General features: G+C 50.1%; 3 protein-coding genes across 3 annotated transcripts; 2 read left to right on the top strand and 1 right to left on the bottom strand.

Moving 5' to 3' along the window:
* Nucleotides 1-709: 709 nt before the first annotated feature.
* UCRPA7_8711 (putative alcohol dehydrogenase protein) lies at nt 710-1,825 on the top strand (the record flags this gene model as incomplete). The annotated part of the gene is made up of 2 exons (XM_007921222.1): nt 710-1,049; nt 1,104-1,825. 2 exons carry the CDS (start codon nt 710-712, stop codon nt 1,823-1,825), a joined length of 1,062 nt encoding a protein of 353 aa, XP_007919413.1.
* Nucleotides 1,826-4,511: 2,686 nt separating this feature from the next.
* On the bottom strand, nt 4,512-5,530 carry UCRPA7_8712 (putative isoflavone reductase family protein; the record flags this gene model as incomplete). Its single annotated transcript, XM_007921223.1, has 3 exons — nt 4,512-4,808; nt 4,863-5,189; nt 5,252-5,530. The coding sequence occupies 3 exons, from the start codon at nt 5,528-5,530 to the stop codon at nt 4,512-4,514; spliced, it is 903 nt and encodes a 300-aa protein (XP_007919414.1).
* An 8,729-nt stretch (nt 5,531-14,259) lies between these two features.
* UCRPA7_8713 (putative copper resistance-associated p-type atpase protein) lies at nt 14,260-17,316 on the top strand (the record flags this gene model as incomplete). Its single annotated transcript, XM_007921224.1, has 1 exon — nt 14,260-17,316. The coding sequence occupies one exon, from the start codon at nt 14,260-14,262 to the stop codon at nt 17,314-17,316; it is 3,057 nt and encodes a 1,018-aa protein (XP_007919415.1).
* Between the last annotated feature and the right edge of the window lie 1,808 nt (nt 17,317-19,124).

A 19,124-nucleotide genomic window follows, 5' to 3' on the forward strand; every position in this document is an offset into this window, starting at 1 on the left:
ACTCAGAATTAACAATTATTACCCTGGCAGAGGTGTAGTAATCGTGTCGCCCTCCAACTTGACTTATTCAGATTTCGCTAGTCGTCCGTGGGCGTCGTCATCGCAGTGGAGAAACTCTTCGATAAACAATGCCACCACCGTTGGCAATCCAGGGCCGAATCAAATGGATGCTTCCCGTTGTCATACCTAACTAATTATGAGTCTAACATCCTCCTAACAACTATGTTTACATATTACTCAGGTAGCAGGGCAATCGTCCATACAACGACCCTCTTACGGGTGCACTAACAGATGATCCCAGTATCTACAGCTTCGACTGTAATAACTGCTTGCATCGGAATATGGAACAAGTGGTACGCCGTCATGGCCGCCAATGGAATGGGATAACTCTTGCTGATCATGGTAATCCATTCGTGTGATGTCAACCTCGGCGTTGTGGCCTGCCTTCATTTTCCTGAGCAAGGCCTTCTAGGCCTCTGCTACTACATATTAATTCGCCGTGACTTACCAAGACCTGCCATCTTGCCTGTAGATCGTACCCCCCTTTCAGGCCACTTTCTACGGCAATACAACGTCATGCACAGCTCTTGGCAAGGATGCTTATGAGTATAAATATCGCCCAGGTGTCCTACTAAGATCAGCTCTCTACTCTTCAGTGCCTTTCTCATTCTAGACTCTGTCAGCCTTAGCCATGGTACGCAACGCAACAATGATGCGGGCCGCCGCCCTGGTTGGCGCGTACAACGTCACAGTCATCGACATGCCTGTGCCTGTGCTGCAGAACTCCACAGACGCCATTGTCCGCATCACTGCCTCGGCCATCTGCGGCTCTGACTTGCATTATTACCATCAGGGACTGGGCTCCCCAGGCAGGCCCGTCCCAATTGGCCATGAAGCCATTGGTTATGTAGAGTCCATCGGCGATGCGGTTCAGTCTCTACAAGTGGGCGACTACGTCGTAATCCCAGACAACGTGGACGACGGCCATTTCACCTTCGGACCTGACTTGCCTCACTCATACGGCGGTCCTGACCTGGGTGGCACTCAAGGTATGTTGAAATCATCCCCTTTAATCAGCTCACCCGGCTGAACCTTCTCCATAGCCCAATACGTCAGAGTCCCATTCGCCGATGATAGTCTCATTCCAGTCCCGGTCAATGCGACTACAGATGATGCTACCTTGATGAACTATCTCTTCGTATCTGATATCTTCGCAACTGGATGGACCGTTCTGGACTTTGCGGGATTTCAACCCGGTGACTCGGTCGCCGTATTTGGTGCTGGCCCCGTCGGGCTCCTGGCCGCGTACTCGGCTCTGCTGCGCGGTGCATCTAAAGTCTACTCTGTCGACCATGTCCAGCAGCGCCTGGATCTTGCCGCTTCCATAGGATCCATCCCAATCAACTTCGCCGAATCCGATCCAAGCGAGCAGATCCTGGCTCTCGAACCAAATGGCGTCACTCGAAGCGTGGACTGTGTAGGTTACGAAGCCGTCAATGCGCAGGGGGAAGTCGAACTGGGTATCGTGCTACACAACATGATGAATGTCACGAGCAGTTATGGGGGCATCGGAGTAGTGGGTGTCTACCTCGGAGACGAACAAATGTCCTTGTCAATGAGCCAGTTCTGGCGCAAAGCTCTGACCATGGGCAGTGGCATTGTTCTGCCACTACACCATGCTAACGAGCTCGTCCAACTGATTGCTAGCGGCAAGGCGTCGCCGAATTTCATTGTGAGCTCGACAATTGGCATTGAGCAGGTGCCCGAGTACTATCGTCGCTTCGATCAACACCTCGAGACCAAGGTCGTGATCCGATTTCCATAAGATCAGCAGATTCGTTGGCCGTGCACATTCGAGAAGGTCGAGCAAGGTCTATGTGTCGGCGACGAGGTTGTCTTGCCTAAAGCGGCCTAAAAATACGCTCTTTCCATAATCACGGAACATATGCGACCTGATAATTGGTCTTTTAAAGTAGATGCCTGTTTAATAATATAAATTAATCCAGCATGAATATCTTGCTTCTGGTTTTCGAGACTAGATCTCTTGACCAACCTAACGATAGAACGACATCTGGATCTGAGCGTAAGGTAGATATCTGACTAGAGGCAATCTATGGGTAGTACTAAACGATCGGAACGCAGCCATCAAAGTCATCAGATCCATAGAACAAGTAGAGACCCTTAAGCAATTTAAGATCATACAGTAAGCAGACGAGGCTGGCATGAGCACTTGTAAACTTGGCAGAACTGAATGCTCATCCCAGCATAGATCTATATTTGTTGGGGAAACGGTCTACAATGCAGATCCGACACTTTACATACCTGGTACAAAAAGAAAAGCCCAATTTCGCTTGAGCACTCGCGGACACGAAGAAGGGCCAAGATATCATAAAATATTAGGCTTCAAATATCCATCTATATCATAGCATGTAACCTCGACCAAGCACGGGGACATTAGCACCGCGCTGGGTCCTCCGTTACACAGTATCATTAATGCGCGGACTGCTTCAAGATGAAAGGTTACATTTCAGATACGGGTTTCAGGACCAGACTGCGCACATGTCACTCTTCCCGGAACTTCAAGCTCATAAGCAATTGACAGGCTCGGAGCCAGCAGATCTATCGAATGCCCCTTCGGCTTCAAAAGCCTCCTCGATACTACCTCCCGGCCCGCTGGATGAAGGGCCGAAGCCTTGGCTGGCGGGCGTGAGGCCAGAACAAGTCAAAGAGCAGGCAATCTGGCATCGACCTTGTGTCTTCTAACAGTGGTCATTCGCATCTGAGGATGACGAATGGTTCAACTTCGATGACCTTGAAATCCCAAAGTCTTGTCGTCTCGCACCTGACGACTTCATCACGGCTGCGAAAAATAAAGAGGTAGGCCTTTCCCCTGGCGTCTTGTTCCAGTACTTAGATGGCGACAGAAACCGGGGGCTCTTGACGGATATTCTAGAGGTGACTACGTCAGTGACCAGGATGTGACTTACATATCACTTTCGAAGCCCAAGCATCCGTCAGCGAGAAACCCAACGTGTGGCAGGTCACCACCGATACATCCGATGGATTCCACATGCCATCAACACACAACGCCTTCGTCTGGCCAGGAGGAGAGCTCGCATACGGAGATGCTTTTGGTGGAATCTTATCTGAATGCGGCGTATAACTCAGATTGCTCCGACCTATCACGCAACCACGAGATGTTTGAGGATACTATTGGGGCTGAAAGTCTGAATACAACTAACACTGGAAGGGGTGCACGACTGCGCAGTGCATGACCCCTAAATGGGGACTCTGTGATTAAGTATCATTCCGTATAGAATATGATATGACCGAATCACCAGCCGCTGTGCAAGCACAGCATATCTTATCCGAATAATATTCATCCGAGCGCCGACCCGTTTCACCAAGTCCTTTATGGCTGTCACCTGTCAAAGTTTGTGCATTTGAGTTCCGGGTGCAGCTCGCGGGGGGTAGAAAAATCTCATGGGGGGTGGCTAAGTGGAGCATACCCCTGAAGCGAGATTTTAGTTGCGGAGGGTAGAGTGTGTATATGCTGAGCATATGCTCAATACTCACTAAAAATATAGTAGCTTACAGTAGCTAAGTTTACTAGAACCTCAGCATATACTAAATATATACTAGATATAAATATACTAAAGCTATTATAATTATACCTTATATTCTTTAATAAGAGACTCTTACTACCTTTTAAGCTTCTAAAACTAACTTTAACTTTATCTAACCCTTATAGCTTAATATATACTTAATATATATTAAGTATATAATATACTTTTAGAAGACTTAGCTACTATAAGTTATTATAGTTATAGTAGGTATAGAGGGTATATGCTTAGCATATGCAAAATATGCATCTCTACCCCCTGCGACTAAAATTTCCACTAGGGTTTAATTAGGAAGGTGCCCCATTTAGCTATCCCCCGTGAAGATACAAGTGAGCGTGCCAATTGCTACACAGGCTCAATTAGGGTGCACACGGACCAGGTTACCTATGATCTCAAGGTGGTATGCAGTCAGAATCTTAATCTGACCACCCCCTTGTATATGCAAGCTAGGCTAAATTGTAAGTTTTGTGTCGTTGACAATATGCCTTATGCGGGAGTCGAGGTGGTAATTCACTCTAGGTGGTTAAGATTTCACATTATGAACACAGGTGCGTATTTTGAGTCTCTCATAGGTGAAGGATCTATGGATGCGATCTCATTCACCTGCTCTTGTCTTGGTATGTCATATTGTGATCTATTTGCGTCTGTCCCGCAGTAGGTCCGAAGGGCGATTGAAGCTAGTCATGAAAACAAAGATACAGGATTAAGTATGATGTCGCTGGCGTATCCAAAGGCCAAGGTGTAGCCGATGTAAGCGAGTATGGTTGTATGAGAATGATAGGGAAGTCCCCTTCACATAATCCTCTCTTATCACTACGATATATACTGTCTGTGCAGTTCTCAAAATCGAGACCACATGCTTGATATCTACACGGCAGGTCTTCTCGCCTACTCTTTTACCGTATTGGCAGCCGGCAGATCTTTGAGGTGCTCGTACACTCTTCTCCCCTTACCCTCGAGGACCTCTCTCGCATAGGACTCCATGCTAATCCATGCTATATCCGGATACAAGTCCTTTGTGGTAAGGTATCCAAGATAATCCGCAAACTCGGGTGTGTTGTCTCCTCGAACACCGCACGAGTACCAGTATTGAAATTGGGCTAGCACGATGAACTCCCCGGAATCGGGGCTCGGTCGTTTTTCTTCAATCTCGGATATCTTCGAGCTAATACTTTCCGGGGATACCTATCGGACGTTAAATTAGTTGATCAGCTAGATACTATCTTAAGGTGTACTCACATATCTCCGATCAAGCTTCTCCCCACTGAGTTTTTCCATAAGATCATACATCTGGTTATGTGTTAAGACTTCGTTGTAGGCAAGGACCATTCTGTTCAAGGTTCGAGGGTCGGAAATGATCCGAGCAACATATTTCCCGACATCTCGCAAGTCTGTCAAGGCGAATGGGACGTTTCCGTCACCAGCAATGCCATCCGCTGTCTCCATTACCGCATAGTCGATACGGCCAGACGGAAGGCGAGGAAGGTTGACTTGATACCACCAGCCAACATCCACCACAGTGTATGGCAGGTGAATCCATTTGATATGATTCAGCACATCCTCCTTCTGCGGCGAATTGGTCAGCACAATGCCTCATCAACATCATCTCGTTCCAACGGGCAGCTTACCATCTCCCTCAACAGCAGTGCGCCCTTCGGTGGCGCGACAGTTGCAAAAAAACAGGGCAGATATCGTTTAACGCCGGCAGACTTAGAAGCGTTGGCCAAAGGGATCTCTGCCATCAAGTTGCCGCCGTAGATAGTGGAAATGACAACGTCGACACCCAAAAGAGTCTTTTCTAGGGCTTCTTGAGGACCTGTGAGATCAGCAGAGACGATATGAACTCCTTGCTTGGCCAGTTCCAGAACTGCAGGCTTCTGCAAAGAGGACGGTCTTGTCAGAGCCATCACTTCCTGATAATTATCAGCTAACATCTCCATATCAAGATTGTCCCAGCAAAGAGAGCAGTACTAACATATTTCGGTGCTGTCGATTCTAGAAGAGCTTGCACAATGACGGAACCGGTTTGTCCGGTAGCGCCGACGATTGCGACTTTGATGATTTCAGATGTCATACTCGCGTTGGGGACCAGTTGAGATCGTTGTCAGATTTCTGAACCAAACTTTCTTAGGCACAGTCCAAATCATGCCCTATAGCGGTCGCATGAACAGGAGCTTTATATAAGCGATTTGGGACCCCACATATGTTTTTGAATCGAGTCATAGAGATGGCGCTGTGAAACACCCTGACGTTTGGTTGCTAAGCAAGACGATTGGCCCACGCAAACGGGCTTAGAAATATACCGACAGCTCATCCTTTTCAGCCAGTAGCCCAGTGAGTACCGCAATTGCAGACGGATACAAATAAATTCCGGCGCTCCACTTAGTGGCAGAAATAGGGCTATGCTTACACAATGTATTATCACAAGCAACATAACGTACACCCAATGATGCCCAAGCTTTCAAAAAGAGAGAGGCCCACGTTTAAATTTCTCGAGAAGCAAACCGTTGTGGCTACATGTAACATTTACACCGAAGGTTGAGGTAAACCATCGTTTCTTGTATTTTGGCCCTTAGGCGTGAGCATTAAATAGACTGTGTTTTTTGTGCATGCCTTACCATCGTTTGAGAAACCGGCGTTTTGAAGCTGATAGAGTGGGTTTCGGCTATCTTCATATTCATAGGAAGCCTGTTGGTGCCTGGCTTTGATCTGTCCGAAGAAAAGGTGTGGCTATCTTCGCCTCGGAAGGACTGGGCAGGAATGACGAGGGAGCTTGATGATGCTATAGATGCAATGCAGAGTTGTTCAACTTGCTTGTATATTATTTGGCAAGGAAATATATCTCAAATTATGTCAGAAATTGAAAAGATGTCTATCAATTACTCTCGCAAGACCATATTGTCCAACAGGTCCCCCAACGTCTACAGCCACAACGCAGCCAAGACGGCAGCAATCACTAGTAGGATAGTCGGACTCTTCCCACCCTGGATTCGATAGGCTGTGGACTCGTTGGTTGTTGATGAGTTACCCACAAGACCAGGAAGTTGATCTTCACCCTCGATGAGGACCACTGCCATGCCGCTCTGTATTGTGTATTCCAAATTAGTCAAAGCAATTGCTAGGTGATGATACGGATCCACACTTACGACAACATGCCATTGTAGATGGCAATGGAGCATCCACGCGCCAGGGTTATCTGTAACATACCTGCGAAGGTCAGCTTTGCCTCCGACTATTTGGGGCGCTGTTGGACCGACCGTAAAACCGCCCATCCGGATGCTGGAAGCTCGACCGTATCGCGGTAAGGAGGATTATCAAAGTTCAACAGAGAACCGGATGCATCATTGACCGTTGCGTGTGGAAAAGAGCCGCTGCCAGTTCCGAGGACCCAGAACTTATGCCCGTGAAGGTGCATGGGATGACCCATCTTAAGTCACGCAGTCAGAACATCAATCTTCGAATTAAACGAGCGGGTGACGTACCGTATCCATAGAATCATTCGCAACGTTCATGATGATATCAATCGTCGAGTTCGAAGGCATATGGAAAGTCGTGTTTGCTTGCCACCCCTCCGACTGAGCTCCGTAGATGATGGGGACTCTGGGTTCTTGATATGGTGCCTCGTTAACTACCCACGTGGTAACATCAGTCTGATTGATGTTGAAGACATGCGTCTGATTCGCGGCTCCAGAAGGGGGCGGAGTAGACTCGAAAGGATAGAGAAGCTGAGGCTCGACAAGTGGTGCGTCAGCCTTGGTGGAACCATTTGTGAGCATCCAAACCATTGCCGGATCGTCTATCACCGCCGCAGAGTCGTTCCTTGTACTACACGTCTGGAGGGAACCTGTGAGCTCGACGTGAGGGAAGACTAGACAAGAGAGCTTACGTCGTATGAGACAATCGCCTGCCCCTCAAGAACCTGCTGCATGTCACCGACAGGATATGTAGCAAATCGAAGAAAGTAATTCCCTGCTGGCTGATCAAGTCGGACCATCACTGAGTACCGTTGGCCAAGAGACATGTGCAATACCTAGACAGGTAAGCCAATGCTGTGTAAGTGGCGCACCTGGGAGTGACAAGACTTACCTTGACCTCCTGCAATTCAACGTACAGTCCATCAGCAGCATAGATGACCATCGAGTGCCCATCCATCGATATTCGTAATGCACTTACTGCACCGGAATTGACCAGGTTGAGAGCAAGCCAACCCTGGGTACTATTCGCGGGGACAGTGAAGAGAGCCGACGTGGTATTGGTGCACGTCTCTGGTGGAAGAGAGCTGGTGTTGAAGCCGGGCTTGAACATCATTGGCATGGAACATCCCTTAGGACCGAGGAAAGTCATTTCCGGCGACACACTCGTCGAGGCTGACATTGAAAGTACTGTGGTCTGAGCCGGTCCATCCATGGCCTCTGTGGGACTAGCCATGTCCATGCGCTTCCTCATTCCTGACATGGCCATCGACATTTGGCTCATTAATGGCGATGTTTGGTTCATATCGTCTCCCATTCCAGGTCCAGCTTGGAGTATATAGTCGGGCAGACACTGAACTCTTCCGTTGCCATTCGCCAGGATGCTATCGACACAGTTTGGGAACGCACCGGTCGTGAAGTATCGTGACCAGATGACATCTGACAGTTCATGTGTCCAGTCGTTTAGCAAGATCGAGGTCGCATCTCGTTCAGCTTGTAAGAGCAGGGTCTTTTCTGTGTCGTTCATAGCCAATTTCTCAAATGGCCGAACTCGTGAAGGAGAGGGGCGTATCAACAACGGTCCTCTGATGGCGTCGTTGTAATAAGCTCGGAGGTGCGAATGATACCAAAAGAAGCCATACTCGTCTCCTAGGCTGAATCGATAAGTAAAGTTCCCTCCAGCAGGTATGGGATCCTGGCATTCGTCAACATAGCCCGAGCACACTGTGACAAGTAAGAAGAGAGGCTCACCTGGGTGACTCCTGGGACTCCATCCATTTGAGGAGACCCTCGCTGCAAAATGCCTAGCACAACGAGTATCAGTCAATATGGCCTTGGTGGCTCAGGCCGAGCAGCTTCTGTTGCATCACACACCATGCCAATGAATTGTGGTGTCTACAGGCAGATTGTTTTGGACTAACACCTCAACATCATCCCCTTCGTCGACCTCGATGCGGGGCCCGGGCAGTTGGCCATTGATGAGATAGACCTCACGACTGGCGCCGTCTATTCAATATGTCAGTTTTGGAAGACTAGTCCATTGGGACGATAATGTAGCTACCGGGCGCTCTGGTTTCACTGTGTATCGTGAAATTGTATCTGCGCAAGATCGCAAGGGACGAGCGAGCATGAAAGAGAAGGAAAAGGAATATCACTGGGAAGTAGCGGAAGCAATAGACGAACATGTTGACACAAGGATGTAAACTGCGATCTGTAGAGCAGATCGCAGCGAAAACACGAGCTATTTGGTGTTGATTTTGTAGCCTATTGACAGTCAATGTCCTGTACGTAGCGTTTAGGCCTCCATTAGTCCTGGCTTGCGTATAGCGGATCCCAGTCCGTGGAATGGCATGTACCATAATCAAACCGGAGCGCCCATGATCATCACCAGAATAGCCTAGCAGACAATTAGTACACGTATTTTCGTTGCCTCGCCGAGATCTCGCCCCTGATGGTATCGAGTTGATAGGCATTCGCCGCGCCATTAGGGGGTGGCGGAGGTGGAGGTCATCACTCGCAGACGGGCGAAGGCTATGTCACAAGCCAAACGCACCGTCACCGGCACAAATCGCGCAACTGGAGCCCTTTGCGACAGGGCCGCCTTGTGGGCGCTTACGAATCAACGGGATAATGTGTCCGTCCTGATCTAAGCTTGAAGAGTATGTATTAAGGGTATGGGACAGTCTGGATAAGGGAAGATCGGCGTGATGGCTGATGCGACAGTCAGGCGAACGGTCCATTGAGGCCTTTTTGCGGGAATTCGCCCTCGCCGATTCAGACGTAGTCCTTGGACCGACACATTCAAGCCGACGCGCCCCAAAAACGAAATGGCTTGCACTGCTGTAACGATGAGTTGCTACTACCTAGTATTCGTTAGCCAGAATTTCCGACGTTTGGTAATCACAGGCTAAGCCATTTCGCTATCGGCCATCAACGTGCCAGCCATGTCTCCATCATGCATGGAAGCAAGGGGCTTGCCTGACAAAAGTAGGGTCATCAGGTCTTATCACATGCTCTCAACCTGGATCAACCACTATCACAATGTCTTATCCTCAGCTGAGCTGCCATGCTTATCCCTGATCTGGGCTCTCCTGTCGTAGCTAACCCCATAGTCCTACATCCCCTACACAGGCTCCATGCACTATCGGAAAAGCCAGAGCGGTATTGGTCGCAGAAGTTATTCTACCTGACTCGGCTCTTTCGCCTTTTCCTGATAGATGAGGGTTGGTCCACCACTGCTGATAACTATATGCGAGACGAATTTGTTGCTTTGAAAAGAAATAAGTGTGAATATACTTACATGTTGGCAAAAGTTCTGGGGACACCTAACGTGGTTGAAGCTGAAACGAGTTTTGGCGTCTCAATGATATACCTCGCCCTGCTGTAGGATACATAGAACGTACTCTTCTAGCAGGCAGATCCGACGAGCCTAGCCTGGTCACCGGGCTGGTTATTACGACCGAGAAATAACCCTCAAAGGCAGAGAGAGCCAAGATGCACCGGAGGGAGGGTCGGCGACGGAGTGGAGCTATAGGTTAGGTACGTGAAGGCGATTTTCTCGAAACATTAAAGGTTGAGCGAGGGATGCCCGAGGAGATTAACCCGCTGCTCCTTGATACTACGTTCTCTATGGTCGTCTTGCTCTACTGTTAGGTTGCTACTGACGGCGACTGTATAGTATGGACCCTAACAGCTTCTCCAATCGCGCTTAAAGTTTGGTGCTATTGTCGTGACAGACAATGTAGGCATTGCAAAGATGCCGTATGAGGACTTCCTTGGGTATATTCGAGACCCCGCAAACGGCTTCAGAACACAGACGGTACCATTCAGTGGAGAGCTTGAAGTATCAGTTTATTTACCGCAGCAGTAAGGACTTGGAAGATAGTCTCTGGGAACATTTTGGAGCAGCGAGATTGCATATCATGGGTAAATAGCTAAACAGCAACTAACGATCGTCCGTCGCTCTACCACGCATGACCTCCTCGACCAAGATGACAGGCGCGACTGGCAAAAGAGTGACTAGATTTAGACAGCATGTAAAGAGCGACTGGGGTGAGTACATACATGTAAAGAGCGACGGTTGTTGTTATTGTCAGTGGCCCGCACCGAACCATTACGATCTACCTCTCGTGTCCTTATTGTGCCCCCAACACCCGTCCGCCTCCCACCCCGCCTCTACGTCCCCCCTAACCAGACGTTATCTAATGTTGAATCCAACCGAGAGCCAGTTCACCAAGGAAGCCGCCAGAGAGAATGGCAAGTAGGTATCCAAGATTGAAGGTCATAACCGCAAGCATGCTAGGAGAACCGAAAGGCGATCAGTCTTTGGCTCATCACAGGCACCGCTGGGGAAGAAGGACACTAACAGTAAGTATCCGATCGTCATGGTTGTGAGTTGGAACAACGCCCTGCTGAGCTGGGTTGTCGTGTTCCACCTATGGCCGGACCTGACCTCAACCTCATCTTCCCGAGTCTGCCCCATCTTGAGGTAGTTGTTGACTTCGTCGCCATTGCAACGGCTGGGTTGTTTAGGGGCCCAACGTTTCTCTGCCATGCTCCGCAATGTAGTCAGAAAACGCAGGAAGAGAGCCATAAGAACAAGTAGACTGATGGCGCCAGCGTAACCCTGGCTGTTTGTTGGCGTCAGGGACGTGATCCAGAGAGTATCACCGCTACCAAAGTGAAAAGCATTGGACATGCCGGACACGGAAGCCATGGAATCCATTTGGGTTATCGATGGGGCATCCGCCTTACTGCTGTTTCCTGTTTCTGCCGTCGAAGACACGACCGGGGTGGGAGTGCTGGCCATGGCAGCGAGGACGGTATCGGGGGGTGAGCTCGCGGCAACAGAGGTTATACTAGCCATATCCATCATGCCCTCCATACCGTTCACCTCTCCCATACTTGACATACCCATCGTAGCTGATCCTGCCTAGATAGATACGTGACTTCGAATACGGCAGCTGGAGTCGGAGACACTAGGCACACAGATTGACAAACAACTTCAGGAGTGAACGAATGAGATGCGACCAGCGCTGAGCCATTACAAGTGAAGTAAAAGACGACGACAACTGTGTGTTTAAGAGCCACAGAATTGAAAATTAGGATATCGCTGACGCTGCTGAGCCTGGGCGATTTCACAGGATGCAAACAGAAACGAATGGATATGCATCTGGCACGGCCTGTACTCTCACTTCTCTGACTTTAGCAGGTCTTGGCATTGTGTCTGTTGAAACACGCAAAAAGACCGCAAGACATGCCTCTCACCCCCGCGATCCTGCGTCTTTTGCCCCTCACTTCCACCTCAAACCTGCCTATGGTTGCATTGCTGAATTGCCGTACATCACTAGCCATTGGCCATCATTGGATCATGCCTATTTGGAGGGCAATTACGTGGCTTAGGCTTGAAACCAGCGGGCTCGCAACAGATCTGGAACTTCGCTGGAGCGTGTTCAAGGAAAGCAAGATATGCCTAATAAATGCGCAGTCACGATGAATGAATATTATATGTCGGGATGCAAAACACATGGTGGACAGGCTAAGACATTTATTTCCTAATCAACCAAGCCACCCTTATGACAATGCTACTGACTGGTCACACTAACACACGATTGGCCTGGGGGAATTAATATCTGCTCTTGGCCTCTATTCCGTCCATGATCATCAGGTTAGTTCGACGCTTCGGGCATATCCAGTGGCCCCTCCTCATCCTTTATGACCCTGCCGCCTTTAACCTGCTTTCCGGAATTCTGGATGGCCAGCCTCACTTGGTCGAAAGTCACATCATCTGTAACGACAACGTTGACTTTCTGGCTCTCGACGGAAGTGTCGACGGACTGAATATTTGGGAGAGCTGTAATAGCGGTTCTAACGGCAGAGGCACAGCCTCAGACACCAAGTCAGTCGGGAGCGGTACATTTTACGTAGCTCGCAATGCTCACCTCCACAGGACATCTGCACGTCGTACTCGTAGGAGTGGCCCATTTTGAGATGGAGAAGAAGAATTTGTTGGGATTTGTGAAAAGTCTAGTTAAGACAGCTAGGGGATCGTTCAACGAGTCCGCAAGATCTTCGATAGACTGGGTCTGCTTGCTTTCCACTGGGAGAATGGATATGTCTTATAATTTCGTCAAGAGCGACTTGAGTGGACCGCACCCCTGTCTAGACCGTCACCGAAGTAGAGCATCTGCCTGAAAACGAGTTAATTCTGCGTACATCTGACGAGTTCCGCGTAGGCACCTTTGAATCCAATGTTCCAAACATGAGTCTCATGCTAAATGACCGTGTTGTAAAATACGTCAATGCACAGGAACTGCACCGCAAAAACAGCGCAGGTCGAGACGCAGGCGAGACAGGGGGCCAATCAATTCCAATGCTTACAAATAACCCGCCTGTATGGTCTGTCTTAACGATACATGAACTGTGTGATTCGTGTGCTGAATTGTGGCCGCGTGCGTGATTTGTGCGGAGTGTTGGGATACTGCGCTTACTCTATCACAGACAAAACTTTCCGCACAAAGCACGCAATTGTCACCGAGTTAGAACGGAATGATGAGATTGTCTACATCCCTGCGCCACCATACTCAAGGATCATGGGCGTTTCGAAAAGATTCGTCGCCTCCTAGCCAGCCTCATGCTAAGTCATGTTGGTATGGTCTCCCGCGAACCCAGCTTGATGGGTAGGAGGCGTCTCGATACTTCTATTTATTTCTCTCTACGTTCATTCTTGTAGAAAGACTTATCAACCCATTAGTTTGGCACCTGCTATAACTGGGAAGCTCTATCCTACCTCAGCCGATAGCTTCTTATCTGATTCCCAATCTTGGCACTAACTATAATTCAAACGGAGCCTTGCAACAACCTCGGCGTCTAAAAGTATGGCAAAGCAATCAAGATCATCATCACGGTTTCGGGATACCACTTTCCTCATCCCAGGAGTCCACTGTCCCACCTGTGCCTCCTTCATCGGAGAGTTCCTCCTCTGCCTCCGCCCAAAACCCATCTCAGTCGAGACTTCGATCGTTTCGCACAGCGTCACTGTCAAGCACGATTCGTCGTTGAGGGTGCAGACGATATCCAAAGCGCTTGGCGAGGCAGGCTACGAAGTTGAGACGGTAGTCTCGGATCCTTTCACCGGCGAAACATCACTTAACTTGCTGCGCGGTGGGGCCGATGATGACTTCCCTTTCGCGTGTCTCAATATAGCTGTGGGGCGGTGGAATCGCAGTCGGAAAGCTGCCGATGAGGAGACGAAGAGAATGCGACATATAGAGCATTGCGAGAAATGTCGCTCCCAGCAGCGGGAAACCGGGTCTCCTGAAGATGATCAAATACCCTCCTCCGATCGATCCTCCGACACGCGGACGGCCAGTAGCCCATTTGTCGTTATCGAGCCGGCCTCCACGCCTTCCAAGGTTCTCCAGGCATCCATCACTATCACCGGAATGAGCTGCAGTTCTTGCGTCGGCAAGATCACAGCAGCTTTAGAGCAGAAGCCTTGGGTGAGATCGGCCAACGTCGCTCTGCTCACCCAAAGTGCTACTGTAGAGTTCGATGGAGAACAGAATGCCGAGGAGTTGGCTAAGATTATTGATGGCATCGGCTATGAGGCAAGGCTGGAACATGTGAATGAGTTGCCACCGGCGCCAGGGGCTGGTCCCCGTGTCGTCGCAGACTTGTGGAAAGCCTCCTACTCCATCGGCGGTATGACGTGTAGCTCCTGTGTCGGTACGATCACGAAGGCGCTCGACAGTCTCCCATGGGCGAAGAGTGTGAACGTCAATCTCATCACCAACAGTGCCACAGTCGATTTCGAGGGTAAGAGTCACCTGAACGAGATTATTGAGGCTATTGAGGACGTCGGCTATACGGCTAGGCTGAGTGACGTTGTCAACCTAAGTAAGGACAAGGCCCAAGACGGGCGCAGAGCTGTGTCGATTGCTGTCGACGGTATGTACTGCCAGCACTGTCCCAGTCGTGTCGCGGAGGCCCTGAACTGTTTCGGCAACCTCGTGACCATCGAAAAGCCGGTGACCATAGGAACGCCTATCATGACGGTCTCATACACCCCTAACTCACCCGGCTTCACTATCAGAGCCATTCTTTCGGCCGTTTCGGCAGCCGACCCAGCCTTCAACCCTACCATATACCACCCCCCTACGGTCGAAGAGCGCGCGGCACAAATGCACACTCGCATTCGAAAGCGAATCTTTTATCGTGTCCTCCTCTCCCTCGTCGTCGCCGTCCCAGCGTTCATCATCGGTATCGTCTTCATGACCCTGGTTCCACCAACCAACCGTGGCCGCAAGTATCTCATGGGACGGCTGCATGGGGTCACGCGTGCGGAGTGGGCGCTGTTCATCATGGCGACGCCGGTGTATTTCTTGGCTGCCGATGTATTTCATCGTCGCTCGATCAAGGAGCTGTGTTCCCTATGGAAGCGCAGCAGTCCCGTACCTATTCTCCGTCGCTTTTACCGCTTTGGGAGTATGGACATGCTGATGTCTTTCGGCACGACGATTGCCTATTTTTCCTCCATAGTCGAACTGATTATTGCCGCGACCCTGCGTGATATGGCGGACATGAAGGGGAATACCACTTACTTCGACTCGGTCGTCTTCCTAACCATGTTCCTCCTTATTGGTCGCCTGATTGAAGCATACAGCAAAGCCAAGACCGGAGAGGCCGTCACAATGTTAGGCAGGCTTCGACCGAAAGAGGCGCTTCTGGTCCTCCCCAATGACGGCAAAGAAGGGGTCGATCGCACCCAGAACGTCCCTATCGACATGCTGGACCTCGGCGATGTGGTCAGGGTCGTGCATGGCGGTTCGCCGCCCTGGGATGGCGTCCTCCTCGAGGGGGAGGGCGAGTTTGATGAGTCCAGTCTGACGGGCGAATCAAGGCTTGTCAAGAAGACCGTCGGCGACCCAATCTACTCTGGTACGGTCAACAAAGGAGGGCCGATCGTGCTGCGTACCACTGGCGTCTCTGGGGATTCCATGTTGGATCAAATTATCAGAGTGGTGCGAGAAGGTCAGGCACGCCGTGCACCAATTGAAAGAGTGGCTGATATGCTCACCAGCTATTTTGTGCCGGTCGTCACCCTCATCGCTGTCTCGACATGGTTGATCTGGTTGTCTCTTGGTCTCTCCGGAACTTTACCGGAAGAGTATCTCGACGTCGAAATTGGTAGCTGGCCTTTCTGGTCCTTGCAATTTGCCATTGCAGTTTTCATCATCGCCTGTCCTTGTGGTATTGGCCTTGCCGCCCCAACGGCGCTGTTCGTTGGTGGGGGTCTAGCAGCGAAACACGGGATCCTCGTCAAGGGCGGGGGAGAAGCATTCCAAGAAGCGAGTGGTCTGGACATAATCGTGTTCGACAAGACGGGTACCCTGACTCAGGGCGGCGAACCCAAGATCACAGATCATCAATTCCTGGGTTCTGATGAGAGCTGGGAGGAGCAGACGATTGTTAATATCCTCAGAGAGCTGGAAGGAAACAGCAGCCACCCTCTTGGCAGAGCCATAGTCGGCTTCTGCGAATCCAGGAATGCGACGGGTGCCAAAGCCGGACATATGGAGGAAATAGCAGGAAAGGGAATGAAGGGCACGTTCAATGTCGCAACATTGTCCCACCCGATCGAAATGCTCGCAGGAAACGAGGCCCTTATGACTGACCACGGCATCTCCTTCGGCAGCACTACATCCGCTTCTCTGCACTTGTGGAAAGGCCAAGCGAAGTCGGTCGTGCTCGTTGCGGCTAGGGCTATATCATCCGCCGGGAATTCACCATGGAGACCGGTGGCCATTTTCGCTGCATCTGATCCTCTTCGACCAGAGTCTCGCCTTGTCGTCGAGGCTCTTCACCGTCAAGGTATAGACATATGGATGATTTCGGGGGACAACCCGACGACCGCCTATGCTGTTGGCGCTATGGTGGATATCCCAACGGAGCATATCATCGCTGGCGTGCTGCCAGAGCAGAAGGCCGACAAGATCAAGTACCTTCAGAAGAGCCAAGTGAAGTCCAGCTCGCGCTCCTTTCTCGGGTTGGCAAGCCAACGTACTAAACAAAGAGCAATTGTCGCCATGGTAGGCGACGGCGTCAACGACTCGCCTGCCTTGACCGTTGCGGATGTCGGCATTGCCATCGGTTCCGGGTCCGATGTTGCCATCTCCGCTGCCGAGTTCGTGCTAATCAAGTCCAGCCTATCGACGTTGTTGACGCTGGTTAGCCTCAGCCGCACCGTATTCAGGCGTGTTAAGTTCAACTTCGGCTGGGCTCTGGTTTACAACCTTGTGGCTTTGCCTATCGCCGCAGGAGTTCTCTATCCTGTGAGGAGCAACGGCCGACATATCAGGCTCGATCCTGTGTGGGCAAGTTTGGCTATGGCTCTCAGCAGTGTGAGTGTGATTTGCAGCAGCCTTCTCTTGAGAAGTAGGCTCCCGCTTGTGGGGTTTAGGGACAGCAAGACTTCGGCAGAAGACACGGAGGAGCTATAGACAGTGTTGCTGGTCGTTGGCGGATATCCGGTCCCATGTAATGACATCGCGTCTTGTGTTTCGTCTTAAAATACATAGCACAGGAAATCATTTGTGCGTATAGCGTGTCCGTATTGCGGGTAATCAAAACCCACGGGCTACATAACTTTTATCGTCTATCCCAGCTGTTTTATCATGCTTGTAGGTCTCGGAGGCTAGTTGTCGAGCCCATCGTGGGTGGGCACGCTTCTATCTCTTCCTCGGCGTTGCATCAAATGTTCCGCTATCATGAATTGTGTCTTGTGAACTGCCGGCAGCACTGTCAATTCTCAGCCCACGTCCACCTGCTCTTGTAGGTAGATAGCTACACTTTGTAAAGTTCAATTGTTTGTCACTTGATAAAACTTGTCGGACGATTAGGAAATTGAGAATATCAGCCGCCACCTGAGACCTGGTGACTGCATGTAATATGGCCGCTGTGAAGCCCATGGGAAGTGATCTCCTTATGAAGGTTCCACACAAAGTGTACCCGCGCAGAGCTCAAATGGGTGCGTCCGCTTCGTAGGTGGATTGACGTGTGCACATGGAAGTCGCTACATAACGGACGACCCGAGAAACAGTATTGTTGTCGTGTGTACACTACCAGAAGGAGAAGGGAAAAACGTCTTGTCCAAACCATCTCAATCTCGCACTCTGCTCCTGGTGGGAGACGTAAAAGGTAGATGGGATAGATTGGTGGCTCATTGGCCTAGGGCAGCGAGTGCTTTGTGTTCTACGAGCTCAAATGTTCCTTGACGACTTTGTCTCTGAAGCAGCACCAAATGGTTCAGTGGTGGCCGACAAGAAGCTGATTCGGCCCTCAAAATCTCAATTGTAGAGTTGCTGGACAATCCTTTCACACTCATCTCTTCCCTGGTATCTGCACCTACTATACATTGCTCATCTTAGCAATTTCAGGAACAAAGATAGAGTGGTCTGTTAAGAATTGTTCTAAATGTCAAGTTCATCCTGTCCACCAGCAATTATCGACTAACATCAGCAGCTCTTTTCAATGATATTCAAATGCACGCCAGATTTGGTCCTCCGTATAGACTGTCAGTCCTATGACGGACCTTCAAGGCCCATTCGCTAACCCCATACTCATACCAATCTCCACGTTCACAGCTATAGCCTGCTCGCTTGCTTTGATCAGATCTTCATCAAACTGTATACGACCTGCCTCGAAGACGACGAGGATGCTGGAGCCGCCAAATTCAAACCAACCAATCTCCTCTCCCTTCTTAACGTGGCTTCCTCCCTTGCAGAACTTTTCGTGAAACCTCAGTCCTAATTAGCCCTGTGCTATAGAGTTGAGATGTGCACAGGAGACAAACCTGATAGTTGCAACACCTGTTGCTCCAATCGCAACGAATAACACATCTCCAAATTCCGAGCTTGAGATACAGACACAAGATCTCGCGTTCTTGCTCACGATATCCACACTTGATCTTAGTGCCATCGGATCGACATGTAGTAATCCCCCGGGATGTGCTTCCACCAAATCACCGTGCCAGCCACCGGCGAGTGATAGCGGTGATAGTCCTGTACGCACAGGCGAAAGCTTGCTACAGCTCCCTCCGCCCACTTCTTTGCTAAGATGGACTCCATGATGAGATTAGCTATCGTAAAATGCTTGCCTTTAATCCAAATACTGTGCGAAAGGGCGACGCTATTGTAGACAACCACACGAGAGTCGGCAACTGTGACTGCCACACTCTATTCCAGGATTAATTGACGTCAATGACAAAAGAAGCAATACTTACCGGGTCATTGAAACAGGGCAGCAGTGC

The sequence above is a fragment of the Phaeoacremonium minimum genome (assembly GCF_000392275.1).
Source record: "Phaeoacremonium minimum UCRPA7 unplaced genomic scaffold PA7_03_scaffold_604, whole genome shotgun sequence".
Taxonomy (NCBI): Eukaryota; Fungi; Ascomycota; class Sordariomycetes; order Togniniales; family Togniniaceae; genus Phaeoacremonium; species Phaeoacremonium minimum.